This window comes from Bufo gargarizans, chromosome 1 (assembly GCF_014858855.1).
Source record: "Bufo gargarizans isolate SCDJY-AF-19 chromosome 1, ASM1485885v1, whole genome shotgun sequence".
Classification (NCBI taxonomy): domain Eukaryota; kingdom Metazoa; phylum Chordata; class Amphibia; order Anura; family Bufonidae; genus Bufo; species Bufo gargarizans.
In genome coordinates, this window is record NC_058080.1 from 578,787,461 (window position 1) to 578,800,935 (window position 13,475).

Sequence of the window (13,475 nt, forward strand, 5' to 3'; positions counted from 1 at the left end):
ACCACTAAATCCAAATTTTGCAAAGTATTATGTTACTAAATGCTATTTAAGAAAAAAAAATGAGACACAAAACCGAACAAAGACAAAGGGGAGGTAGTTTTATTAAGAATGGTGTTTCATTTGCCAGTCTTAAAGGGGTTGTCCTTGTTTTTTAAACTCCTCCCCCAACCAATGGGACCTGTAAAGAGAACTATACTTACCTGCTGTCTGATGTTCGGTATAGGGTTGAGAGGTAAACTGCTGTCAGCGATATACCGTGGTATTAAGAAACAGTGATATGGCAATATCGCTGTTTCCTAATAACCGCTGTATTTTGTTGTCATAGAAGCAGTCACATGTGCGCTGACAGCTTCTAAATCTGTGTCTGCTGGCCCCTGCATAACAGTACTCACAACCACATTACTGCCTGCAGCGGTTGCCCCCGGCTCCTCGTAGCTCCCCATATTCATGTGTCCGCCCACCGACGTAGGAATTGGATAACACCAGAGGCAAGCACAACAGCCAGGCGGGAAAAGTCTCTCCAACTCCCACACACAGAGTTTGGCCTGTGAGGAGTGAGAGAGAAGAGACCTTAAACATAGAATAGAACCGGCCCGGGTGGGCCCGGGTGTCATACATAAAGGTCCTATGTCTGTCTGTCTTCTGCGGCCTGGTCCTTCCTTCCTGCCTGCAAGCTGCAGTCTGCACACTGATCTATAATAGGAGGCATTAGGGAATAATGAGTCCTCCATACATGAGCAACATAACAATATTATACTGGGGGGGGGGGGGGAGTCAAAACTTCATACAGTATAATGTCTCCTTGTGGCCCCATACAGTATAATTTCACCTTGTGCCCCCACACAGTATAATGTCTCCTTGTGGCCCCCACACAGTATAATGTCACCTTGTGGCTGCCCCTATACAGTATAACATCTCCTTGTGGCCCCCCCATACAGTATAATTTCACCTTGTGCTCCCATACAGTACAACGTCTCCCTGTGGCTGCCCCATACAGTACAACGTCTCCTTGTGGCTGCCCCATACAGTACAACGTCTCCTTGTGGCTTCCCCTATACAGTACAACGTCTCCTTGTGGCTTCCCCTATACAGTACAACGTCTCCTTGTGGCTGCCCCATACAGTATAACGTCTCCTTGTGGCTGCCCCATACAGTACAACGTCTCCTTGTGGCTGCCCCATACAGTACAACGTCTCCTTGTGGCTGCCCCATACAGTACAACGTCTCCTTGTGGCTTCCCCTATACAGTACAACGTCTCCTTGTGGCTTCCCCTATACAGTACAACGTCTCCTTGTGGCTGCCCCATACAGTACAACGTCTCCTTGTGGCTGCCCCATACAGTACAACGTCTCCTTGTGGCTTCCCCTATACAGTACAACGTCTCCTTGTGGCTTCCCCTATACAGTACAACGTCTCCTTGTGGCTGCCCCATACAGTACAACGTCTCCTTGTGGCTGCCCCATACAGTACAACGTCTCCTTGTGGCTGCCCCATACAGTACAACGTCTCCTTGTGGCTGCCCCATACAGTACAACGTCTCCTTGTGGCTGCCCCAATACAGTATAATGTCTCCTTGTGGCTGCCCCTGTCCCCATACAGTATAACGTCTCCTTCTGGCAGCCCTCACACAGTATAATGTCTACTTGTGTTTTTTCTTTTAAATGGGTATTTATCCAAATAAATATTGTTATCGCGATAAATTTCTTAATATCGTTATCGTCTGAATATTTTTGATATCGCCCAACCCTAGTTCGGTTACATCTTTGTGGGTCCCTGCATATAAACAACGAGGCCACAATTGCTGCTACAGCCAATGATGGGCCTCAGCAATGACTTGTCCCTAAGCATCACCACTTGGGAACATGTCACTGCTTATGCCAGTGACTGGATGCAGCATCGTGCTTGACCCTGTGCATCCAGGCAGTTTACATGTGGGAACCATAAGCATAGAGAAGACAGCCTGGGATCCACAGAGTCGGAGCCGAGAAGTGGGATGCAGATATGTATATTTCCACTCATAAATCCCAGAACTATCCCAGTCAATCAATGAGCACTAGAGTTAGGCTAGTTTCACATTAGCGCTTGAGATCTGGCAGGCTGTTCTGGCAGGGAACAGCCTGTAGGATTTCTGTGCACTCTGGCATTGCTGGAAGTTGTAGCGTTTTTTCCGGTTGGTTGTCGGCATATTTGCTTGAATGTGGCACGATCTCCGCCGGTCCCCATTATAGTTAATGGGGCTGGACGGAGACTTACAAACTTCCGGCAATGCAGGAATGCAAAGAGATCCGGCAGGCTGTTCGACGCAGAAACAGCCTGCCGGATCTGAAGCACTAGCCTTGGATGCTCCTCTTCATAAATTTTGCACATATTGAGCTGTGAAAGATAATATAGTGAATTTAGTGATGCCGCCGCTCCTCACCACCAGTGCTCTACTTCTTGCCGTTGGCCGTGCTGTGACCTGTCCTCTGCATTCACTGCTTACCGGTCCTCCGGTACTAATGAGTGCTTCCATAATGGAAGCGCTCATTAATATTCGCCCCATAAGACACACTGACATTAACCCCCCACCCCCACTCTGGGGGGGATAAAGTGCATCTGATGGGGCGAAAAATATGGTACTTGGGGAATACAAGTATTTACTAAAACACACGTCAGGCGAGACGCCAGCATCATATTTACTATTGTAATTAATCATATTGCCCTGAGAAGATGCAGCTTGCGAGCCATCACACCATATCTGCATGGTACAGTGGACATCCGGCTTGACACTCTCATTCAGACAAAGTGCTAGGAGTGCATATGTACACATGAGATTCGTACTGTTATGGACTATTGATACAAAATGGATACTTGCTTGTTGAGGACTATGTTTAGCTAAGATGGCGGCCAGGCATTCAGCCAACACCTATAAACTAGAATCTTACTTTGTGTTTTTATCATGTGTTTCTTTGTGGTTTCCGTTCAGCTCAAGCAAGCAGTTACATAGAAAGAAGTAGTAACGGTTTCACCCAGGAACAAGGGGGGAGGGAGGAGGAATTTCCTCTGGCCGTCAAGGTTACAGAAAAGTAGAGAGTTCATAGCCAATAGAAAATATATACTTTATCTTTCACCCCCCTCTCACTCCCTCCTCTCGTGAAAACTATGTATTGTCTGTTGTTTTCAGAAATAAACCAGAGATCCTTTTTAACCCCATGCAGTGGGTTGTCTGTCTGATCTCTCCGTGCACGTATCTTAATTAATTTGGAGCAGTACATCAACCGAACTGGCAGCTTGGCCAGAACCAGAACAATTTTGGCGCCCAATCGTGGGGCTCGAGGATTGGACCCTCTGTTCCCGTACCCCCAGAGACCAGACGAGGAGAGGCGCACTAACGGACACCGGGATCGTAACCCGTGATATGAGGTAAGAAAATTGAGTCATCTTGCCCATAAAGTGTCCCCTGGTGTAGCCTCTTGGTGTTCGTCTGAGGGAGGGGTGCGGAAGCAGTCTGGGACGTCCTCGAGGGCATGAAAGTAAGAACCCCATATGTTTTCTTAAAGTCTTGATGTACTGTGTTGTGCCTATAAGTTGTGAAGACCCAGTATCATTGACTGAGACACGGAGTTCTCCTGTGTGCCTGTATCGGAGTTCAGCCCGGTGTCTGACTCGAATCTCCATAAAGGGGACGATCACAGATGGGTGGAGAGCGGTTCGCGGTAGCCCAGAGTGTGCTGACCGGGACTCAAAGGTCTTCACGTCCAGTGATTACTCTATGCAGAGGTCTTTAGGCGGCTTCAGTAGGTACGAGAGATAATGGGAAATGAGGAAAGTGTCCCGAAGGGCTACTGTTCACCTGAACAGTACGTGGCGGACAGGAGAGGCAAATGTTTCATAAAAGGATTAACTAAGTTGGAGAAGAGTTATAGTGTCTGTAAAGGAGGCATCCTATGTAGTGCTACCTGTGTTGTTAAACGAGAAGAGGGGGAAGTTAGAAGATGATAAATTGACAGACATGGTCTGTGTGTGGTTGGACTGTAGTAAAGAATTTGAACAGACCGGGGGGGGGGAACTAAATTTTGATGAGAAAAGACAGAGATATTTCTGTAAGCCTGGTGTTGCATTGATACATGACTTGCCACCACCCTATAATGGCGCCGGGAAGAAAGCAGGTGGGTGGACCTGCAAAACATGTGGTCAACAGAATCCCTCCTCCCGTGATACGTGCCTTCCCTGTGGGGTTCCCCACCCACAAAACCACACCTTGGTAACTACTCCCCGGCACGTCCCATCACTTCCCGTGTTAGCTACAGCGCCATCTTGTCCCCAGGCAACGCCCATGAACGGACCTTTAATATCATTCGGTCCGGACCCCCCCGTCACTCCTATGTCACCCTTGCCCCTTCCTACTACCTTGTACCCCATGGTTAACCCGGACGGTACATTCATGCTACCCCACTCACCTGCCACCCTTACTCCTATAATGGTAGGGGGGCAACCTGATGAAGCAGAACAGGGAGATGCAGACGGTGCTGCAGAATCCACAATGGGCATACAAAATGCACCGGGTAATATGCAGACTCCTTCGCGGGGTACCCCGACAGACTACGGGGATCCGCCAACTTTATCCCTGGCACCACAGTGGACTGTACCCATGACCGTGCGCCCATCACGACGTTCACAAGATCAAATACTGCAGGGTCAGATTACAGAGTTACAAAAGAACTTACAGAAAATTGAGCAGGGAAACCTTGAGACACTGAAAGAAGCCCTAGCACTTAACCGGCCACAGGGACCACCAAAATATGTGTCTTTCACCCCACAACAGTTATTCACCATAGTGAATTTACTGCCTGACCCTGAGACCCATCCCATGCCCTTTTTCAGGAAACTGTCCCAAGTGCATCAAACCTATGGGTGCACATGGTCGGACCTGCAAAGTATAGTGGAAAACAAGACAGGTGAATACTCCTCACTGATAATGGATCAAATCCACATCCCTGAACTTAAAAGTGCTAACTTTGACCCCCGGGATCATGAGTCTGGAGAATTCTTTATAGAACAACTACAGAAATGGGCGAAAGCAAGACTAGCAGACCAATCCACGACATTACAGGATATGACACAGGAAAAAGTTGAAACTGGCGAGAAATTTGCTCAGAGGATTAAACAGAATTACAAAGACATGGGTTTTAGTCAGAATGTTCATCTCAGACTCTTGGCCCGCTCGTTTGTCGATGGTCTACGACCAGAGATAAACAAAGCCCTTGTGACCTGTCGCCCTGAGTGGAAATCCTTGACACTAGATATGCTGGAGCAGATTGCAAAGGGTCTAGAGAGTAACACAAAGAAAACCCGTGCTGCTGTGATAGCCGTAATGTCAGGAGAAGATGGTGGAGAACACCCACCCCCTTATGTCTGTTATGGGTGCGGCAAGCCCGGACACATAAAACGGCACTGCCGTAGCAAACATCTGCGGCCAACCAATCAACGGCGACAGGGGGGCACTCAGCCCCCTTCATCGCAATAGGATGCTGGCAAACCAGTGCAGGGAGGGGACATTCCATATATGACAGTCTCTACCCCTCCTACCGGTCCCGCCCCTCGAGTGACTCTCGAGGTTGCAGGGAAGGAACTTTCATTTCTTGTGGACACTGGTGCAGCCTGCAGTGTATTATGTGAGACTGCCGTACCTCATTCTTGGCTCACTGACATTCAATTACCTTGTTCTGGACTGGAGGGGGTTGTGCAACATAACTCCGTGACCAAGCCACTCACAGTCACTCCCCCTAGATTCTCCCGGACTAAAACACCCCAACTCCACCTCCCTGCAGGAGTCATGTCGCAGTTTGTTGTCAGCCAAACATGCCCCTTCAATCTGTTAGGCTCTGATTTTCTTCAGAAAATCCAGGCTAACATACAGTTCAAAGAGGATGGAACAGTCACCCTCGGTACAGCCCTACACCCGGAGGATACTTGCCTCCTTATGGCATTAACCACACTTCAGGACGCTGACTCATATGAACAAGGGGATTCGCTGCAAACCATTTTGCACCTCATCCCCGATACTCTCTGGACCAAAGGACCCCAGGATATCGGACGCCTCAATGTCCCACCGGTCACTGTGACCCTGAAGGATCCCAAGGTTCTGCCATACAAAGAGCAATATCCACTTTCTATCTCACAACAGGATGCTATTACCCTCCAGGTGCAGGCCCTCCTGCAGAATGGGGCAATCAAGATCACTACTTCTCCCTGTAACTCACCCCTTTACCCAGTACGGAAGAAAAGGGAGAAAGGACAGCCTCCAACGTACCGCATGGTGCAGGACCTCCGAGCTGTCAATGAGGCTACTGTTCTTGAGACACCTATTGTCCCCAATCCGCACACACTCCTTGCTGGCATTCCACCCACTGCCACTACTTTCACTGTCATTGATCTGGCCAATGCATTCTTTTCTGTTCCCTTACATGAGAAATGTCAGTTTCTTTTTGCTTTCACACATGCAGGCAAACAGTACACCTGGACTGTTATGCCTCAAGGGGCTCAAAACAGCCCTTCCTGCTTCAGCAAGGCTATGTCCTCTGTTCTGCAACCCTGGCAAGCAGATCACCCGGATGTGGAACTCCTCCAGTATGTGGATGACCTTGTCCTCTGTGCGGTCTCTCCCCAAATCTGCATGACAAAATCTGTCTCACTTCTCCAGTTTTTAGCCTCTGCTGGATGTCGAGTCTCACAAGCCAAACTACAACTGTGTCTCCCCAAAGTTGTCTTCCTAGGTCATTGCATCTCTGAAGGTCACAAGCACCTAACTGAGGCGAGGAAGAAGGCTATCCCTGACATCCAACTCCCAGACACTCCTCATCAGCTGCAAACCTTTCTGGGACTCATCTCCTACTGCAGGCCTTGGATATCTGATGCTTCTGTCCTCATGCAGCCGTTATATGGCTGTATACCTCGTAATGCTGCTACTCCTTTCCAGATGACAATGGAGGCCGGAGAGGCTTTTCAGTCATTAAAGGCCGCCATTGCATCTGCCCCTGCGCTTGGCATCCCCAACTACAACCTTCCTTTCCGGTTGTATGTCATGGAACGCCAAGGTCACGCTAGTGGAGTCCTCACTCAAACTCATGGTGGCCGCAATCGACCCTTGGGTTACTATTCTAAGCGTCTTGACCCGGTAGCCAGAGCCGCCCCTTCCTGTGTCAGAGCTATCCATGCTGCCAGCTCTCTTCTAAACGTCACATCTGACGTTGTGCTGGGTCATCCCCTCACTATTCTGGCTCCCCATGACATTTCTGCCATCCTCCAGCAGACTCAACCTAAACACCTCACTGCTCAGCGCCACCTCCGGCTTCAGTGTAGTTTGCTTCTGCCAGATAATGTCACCATTCAGAGGTGCCACATCCTCAATCCTGCTGCACTCCTTCCTCTTCCAAGGGGGGAGTATAATGGAGATTCTGAAGATTTTATTGATCTACATGCTGAAGAGGATCTTCAGGAAGAAGAACTATGGGCCTCAACCGACTCTCTTTACAAGGAACAAGAACATGATTGCATCACAATGATGGAAGCTGAAGTAGGGACACCACCATCAGTCCAAGACACTCCTCTGACAAACCCTCATTGGATTCTCTTTGTGGACGGCTCAAGGTATGCCGATGACAAGGGGAAGTTCCATACAGGCATGGCAGTCACAAGTGAGCATGAAGTGCTGTGTGCAAGACAATTGCGCCCAGACCAGTCAGCACAAGAAGCTGAACTCATTGCCCTCACTGAAGCCTGCCTCATGGCAAAAGACTCTACCGCCAATATCTACACAGATTCTAGATATGCCTTTGGAGTGGTTCATGACTTTGGATGAATATGGAAGGCCCGGGATTACATCACAGCTGCAGGAACCCTGATTAAGAATGCTGCAGCAGTAGCAGCCCTGATGGCAGCAGTACTCCTGCCCAACCAAGTGGCAGTGATCAAAGTAAAGGCCCATACTCGAGCTGACACCCTTGAGGCCAGAGGAAATGCCCTAGCTGACCAAGCGGCCAAGGAAGCAGCAGTGAAAGAGGTAAGAGTCCAGTCAGACCAGATTATGATAACACAGGAAGACCTGGAACAAGAAGAAATCACATGGGACCTCCTGAAACAAATGCAGAAACAGGCTACTCTCAGGGAAAAGGAAATCTGGCTGAAAGAATCAGCCCTCGAAGAAGAATCTGGACTCTGGACACACGGAAAGAGAGTCTGCCTACCCAGAGCTCTTTATCCCCTAATAGCCTCAGTGACCCACCAATCCAAAACCATCATGAAATAACTAATTGACAAAATATGGGTGGCCCCAGGGATAACCCCTGTCCTGGTGAGACATACTCAAGCGTGTCTCATCTGTGCAGAGTGTAACCCCGGCAGAACCAAGCCCACTCCCAGAAAATGTCTCCCGAAAGCCTTATATCCCTTTCAGAGGATACAAATCGATCATATCCAGATGCCAATGTGCCAAGGGTTTCAATATGTGCTAGTAGTGATAGACTTGTTCTCTGGGTGGCCAGAAGCCTACCCCGTCCGAAACCAGACAGCAACCACTACTGCAAAAAAACTGATGCAGGAGCTTGTCTGTAGGTTCGGAGTACCTGAGGTCATTGAGAGTGATCAGGGCCCAGCATTCACTGCTAGTCTAACCCAAGAGGTCTGGAAGATGGTAGGGTCACACCTGGCGTATCATACCCCATACAGGCCCCAAAGCAGCGGCAAAATCGAAAGATTGAACGGGGTGTTAAAATCTAAAATGCTGAAGATGACCAGGGAGACAGGGCTTAATTGGGTTCAGTGTTTGCCTATAACCCTCTTTTCAGTTAGGCATACACCAAGGCCCCCACACAAACTAACCCCATATGAGATCTTATTTGGGACAGGGCCAAGAATGGGACAGTATTTCCCACAACAGTTACAAATGCATTATGAATCTGTTGCAAAATATGTGATAGCCTTGAGCAAGCAATTGTCTAATATACATGCACAAGTTTTCTCTTCCATTCCAGATCCTAACTCCCTAGAGGGAAGCCACACTCTCAAACCTGGAGAGTGGGTGGTGGTCAAGAAACACGTCAGAAGCACCCTCGAACCACGATACGAGGGACCCTACCAGGTGTTGCTGACCACTCCAACCTCTGTGAAACTCGAAGGGAGACCCACCTGGATCCACGCTTCTCATTGTAAAAGAGTGAAGGCTGTCCCACCGTCCCAGGAACCATAAGCCATGAGGATTCACATACTGATCATGACTTTGACAGTGGGCATATCTGCAGTATTCACGCCACTGGGTGATGAATGGGACAATTCACTGATACGGCAGCATCAAATTTTAGTCCAGGGGTTGAAGGAGACTGAAACTCTGAGAGATTGTTGGATCTGTACTCACAGTCCCGTGAGTTCAACCAGTATGCCTTATTTTGCAATACCCCTGGACCTTTCTGAACTGATTGACCTGTCTAATTCTACCATCTTTCTCACTAGCATACACCAAGTTAAATCCAGTACACACAAGGACAGGGAAGTAGCCTTACCTGTTGCAGGGTGGGCAGATGCCCCAAGGCTCATGATAAACAGATCAGGACCCTCGGTAGATTATAGCTCTACTCCTTGGCAAGAGGGACACTGGGCTAATGTCACATGTTTTCCTAGCTGGACACACTGTTATTGTCTCCAAGTACAAACCAAAGGTATGACATTTAGTCCACACATACACTCCGGTTGCAATGATTCAAAAACAGACAGCCACGTGCAGTGTATTGGTGTAGATGCTGAGAACGGAAAGGATCTGCCCTGTAACAACCGTACTGTACAGGATCTCCTGACAGGTATATTAGCTAACGACACCGAAAGTCAGTCAAAAGGATATGAGTTGGCGAAAGGGACACAATTAGCCAAACTAATCACCCGATTATTCAATGGCACAGCAGTAGCAGTTCCAGACGACATATACTTAGTTTGTGGACACAAAGCATACAAATGGTTATCCCAGAATGTCACAGGACTGTGCACCATCGCCAGGCTTACTCCTGCCACCTTTATAGTACCACACTCTGAAATTGACATAAATGCAGTACCTAAACACACCTTGTATCGTAGGGCCAAAGATAACACACCCAGACCAAATGGCAAGCCACATGTAGTAGAGATGAGCATTACCAACAAAATTGTTAGTTCCATCTTCATATATCCCATGATAGCGCAGATGTGGGATCATCTGGTAGTAGCAACAGACTACCTGGATGACCAAATATGGGAAGTGATGAGACTTATGAATACCTCAAACATTGTGCAAAACCAGTTAATCATTGTCACCAACCAACACACATTAGTTCTAGATTATGTTACAGCTAAAGATGGAGGTATGTGCCAGATTGTGGGACCCTCTTGTTGCCATTACATAGACCCGCAGGGTAATTTGCAAGTTAAGGTGGATATAGAGAAGATGGCGGATTTAAGAGATAAGTGGCTGGATGCACATAAAGCTGATAAAGATACATGGTGGTCTGATACCTTCTCTCCCCTTAACCCCAATAACTGGTTCAAAGGTATTGGGGGTTGGCTCATGGGAATTGTCCAGGTAATATTGCAGGTAGCCCTAATAATATTGGTGATATATGTAGTGATTAAGCTCGTTCTTATTTGTGTGACCCGCTTTTCAAAAAGAATGAAGAAAACTGATGAACGACCTATTATGCTCCTCTACGATGAGGAAGGACAGAAGGAAACATCGTTCAACACAGCTCCCCCTCCTCACAATGATGCCTGGCTGAGATAGGGTGAGATGAATCCCAGGGTATTACCACAAGTCCGAGCAACCGGGAGCCTACCTATAAGGGGTAGGTTGTCGCCACTGCGGGTGAAGAGGATACGAATGGTATGCCCAGGGGATTCGCTAGGCGAAGGGAAAGTCTACAATCAAGTCTCCAAGGGGGGACTGTTATGGACTATTGATACAAAATGGATACTTGCTTGTTGAGGACTATGTTTAGCTAAGATGGCGGCCAGGCATTCAGCCAACACCTATAAACTAGAATCTTACTTTGTGTTTTTATCATGTGTTTCTTTGTGGTTTCCGTTCAGCTCAAGCAAGCAGTTACAAAGAAAGAAGTAGTAACGGTTTCACCCAGGAACAAGGGGGGAGGGAGGAGGAATTTCCTCTGGCCGTCAAGGTTACAGAAAAGTAGAGAGTTCATAGCCAATAGAAAATATATACTTTATCTTTCACCCCCCTCTCACTCCCTCCTCTCGTGAAAACTATGTATTGTCTGTTGTTTTCAGAAATAAACCAGAGATCCTTTTTAACCCCATGCAGTGGGTTGTCTGTCTGATCTCTCCGTGCACGTATCTTAATTAATTTGGAGCAGTACATCAACCGAACTGGCAGCTTGGCCAGAACCAGAACAGTACCACTAGCACTAGCAGTCTCAGCCACTAGGGAGAGGAAGATGGCAGACAAAAACTCCTTTAATTAGACCAGACATACTTCTGGGAGAGAACAGGGCAATGAGACAAAATAAGGACACATACTAAAAACCTGAAGAAAAAAAATATATACACTGTACTGTAAAAAGCTGATGAGTGAAAGACAGAACTGGGTGAATTTTAAAGGGGTATTCTCAAGATTGACACTTATCACCTATCCATGTTCGGTGAGCATCCCACCAATGGGACCCTACCAATCACTAGAATGCGTGTACAATCTCTCCTGTTTAAATGGATCACTGTAATATGTATAGCCAAATGCTGTACACATACATCTGTCTGTTCCGACAACTGGGTTAATAAATATTTTAGAAAATGAATGGTCTTTTGAATGGTTCTCTACTACGGCAACTGATTTTGGGGTTAACCTAGCTCCTACTAGCACAGCACGATTAACCACATTTTAGGGTGATATACCCTACCTCTCAGCCAATGGACGCAATAAATATAGCCAGGGGTGGTCTCGGTTGTGCAGGTTGGGTGAAGACAGCTGAGAGATGCCCTTTTCAGCTGAATGCTAGGCACTGTATATAGCCCCTCAACATTAATCATGTGACTGCTCACGTACAACCACCTACCTTTATTGTATAAAAGCCCAACTGTGCTGCAGCTTTCAAGTTCTGTCCTATGTCATCAAGAAAGACTGCTTCTCTAGGCTGAACCCCAAGACGCTTTGCACACATCTGGTATATCCGAGGGTCTGGTTTACATATACCTTCAATGCAAGACTCAACGATCTACAAAAATAAAGACATATGAGGATGACACAACACGCTCTAGAATAATACAAAAGAACGGACACTAAAATAAGATGAAATTAACATGAATGATGGTAATTTGTTGATAGCAAGGAGCAACAAGTGACACAGGATACTGGAGTACTAGCAGCCATGTCTGCTTACCACATCAAATTGTGACCGGTCGACGGGTAGAAAACTTTCTCCACTGTGCAGGAAGAAGTTGTTGCTGAGAACAGCAGTTTTCAGTCCTTCAGCTTTAATACATTGAATAGCCTCAGTCATTTCTGGCAGCTGCTTGGCCATCTCCTTACTGGTAAGGTCTTTGAGGAAGCTGTGAACTGGAACTGGACGACCAGTCTGCAATATTTTAAAAGGTAACATTACAGATCAAATACAGTAAAGGTTGGCACGGTGTATTTAATATAATCCTATGCACATCTTTAATAGTTCTGTATGGTCAATGATAATTATGGTATTTATATCTGATGTGGTGAAATTAACTGCTAATTGTCATTACAATTATAGAAATGGGACTACTTAAAAGGTGCATTATTGAAGGCAACAGAAAATTGCATTAGACTTGTCAGTAAAAGCAAAAAAAGGAAGAGACCACTGTGGTACTCGGCAGAAGTGGCCCAAATCATTAAAAATAAAAAGCTAGCATTTTGTAATTATAAAAAAACCCAGAGCAATGAAGATAAGGAAATCTACAAGATTAGGCAGAAAGAGGCCAAGCAATTTATAAGAACTTCTAAAGCGCAGGCAGAAGAAAAACTAGCTCAGTCTATGAAAAAAGGGGATAAGACATTCTTCAGATATATAAATGAAAAAAGGAAATTAAAACAAGGAATAACTAAATTAAAAATAAAGGACGGAAGGTATGTAGAAGAGAATAAAGGGCTAGCCGACTGCCTTAATGAATACTTCTGTTCAGTTTTTACAAAAGAAAAAGAAGGAGAAGGACCTCCACTAGAAAGGATGACTATTAAATCGTTTGATGCATGTGTCTTTACAGAGGAAGATGTTCTAAGTTTGCTGTCTAAAGTGAAGACAAATAAGTCACAGGGGCCTGATGAGATACACCCAAAATTATTAAAAGAGCTTAGTGGTGAGCTGGCAAAACCGTTAACAGATTTATTTAACCAATCATTAGTAACAGGAGTCGTCCCGGAAGATTGGAAATTGGCAAATGTCGTGCCCATTCACAAGAAAGGTAGTAGGGAGGAATCGAGCAACTATAGACCAGT

General features: G+C 46.7%; 1 protein-coding gene across 3 annotated transcripts in view; it reads right to left on the reverse strand.

The window, feature by feature from the left end:
- ACAD10 (acyl-CoA dehydrogenase family member 10) overlaps positions 1-13,475 on the reverse strand; it is a 141,296-nt gene that overhangs the window by 74,265 nt on the left and 53,556 nt on the right. For all 3 annotated transcript variants that reach the window (XM_044275779.1, XM_044275781.1, XM_044275780.1), the window contains exons 4-5: positions 12,391-12,585; positions 12,067-12,225 (exon numbers count right to left, since the gene is read on the reverse strand). In XM_044275779.1, the coding sequence (XP_044131714.1) occupies positions 12,067-12,225; positions 12,391-12,585 (354 nt within the window). The remainder of the gene's footprint in view (positions 1-12,066; positions 12,226-12,390; positions 12,586-13,475) is intronic.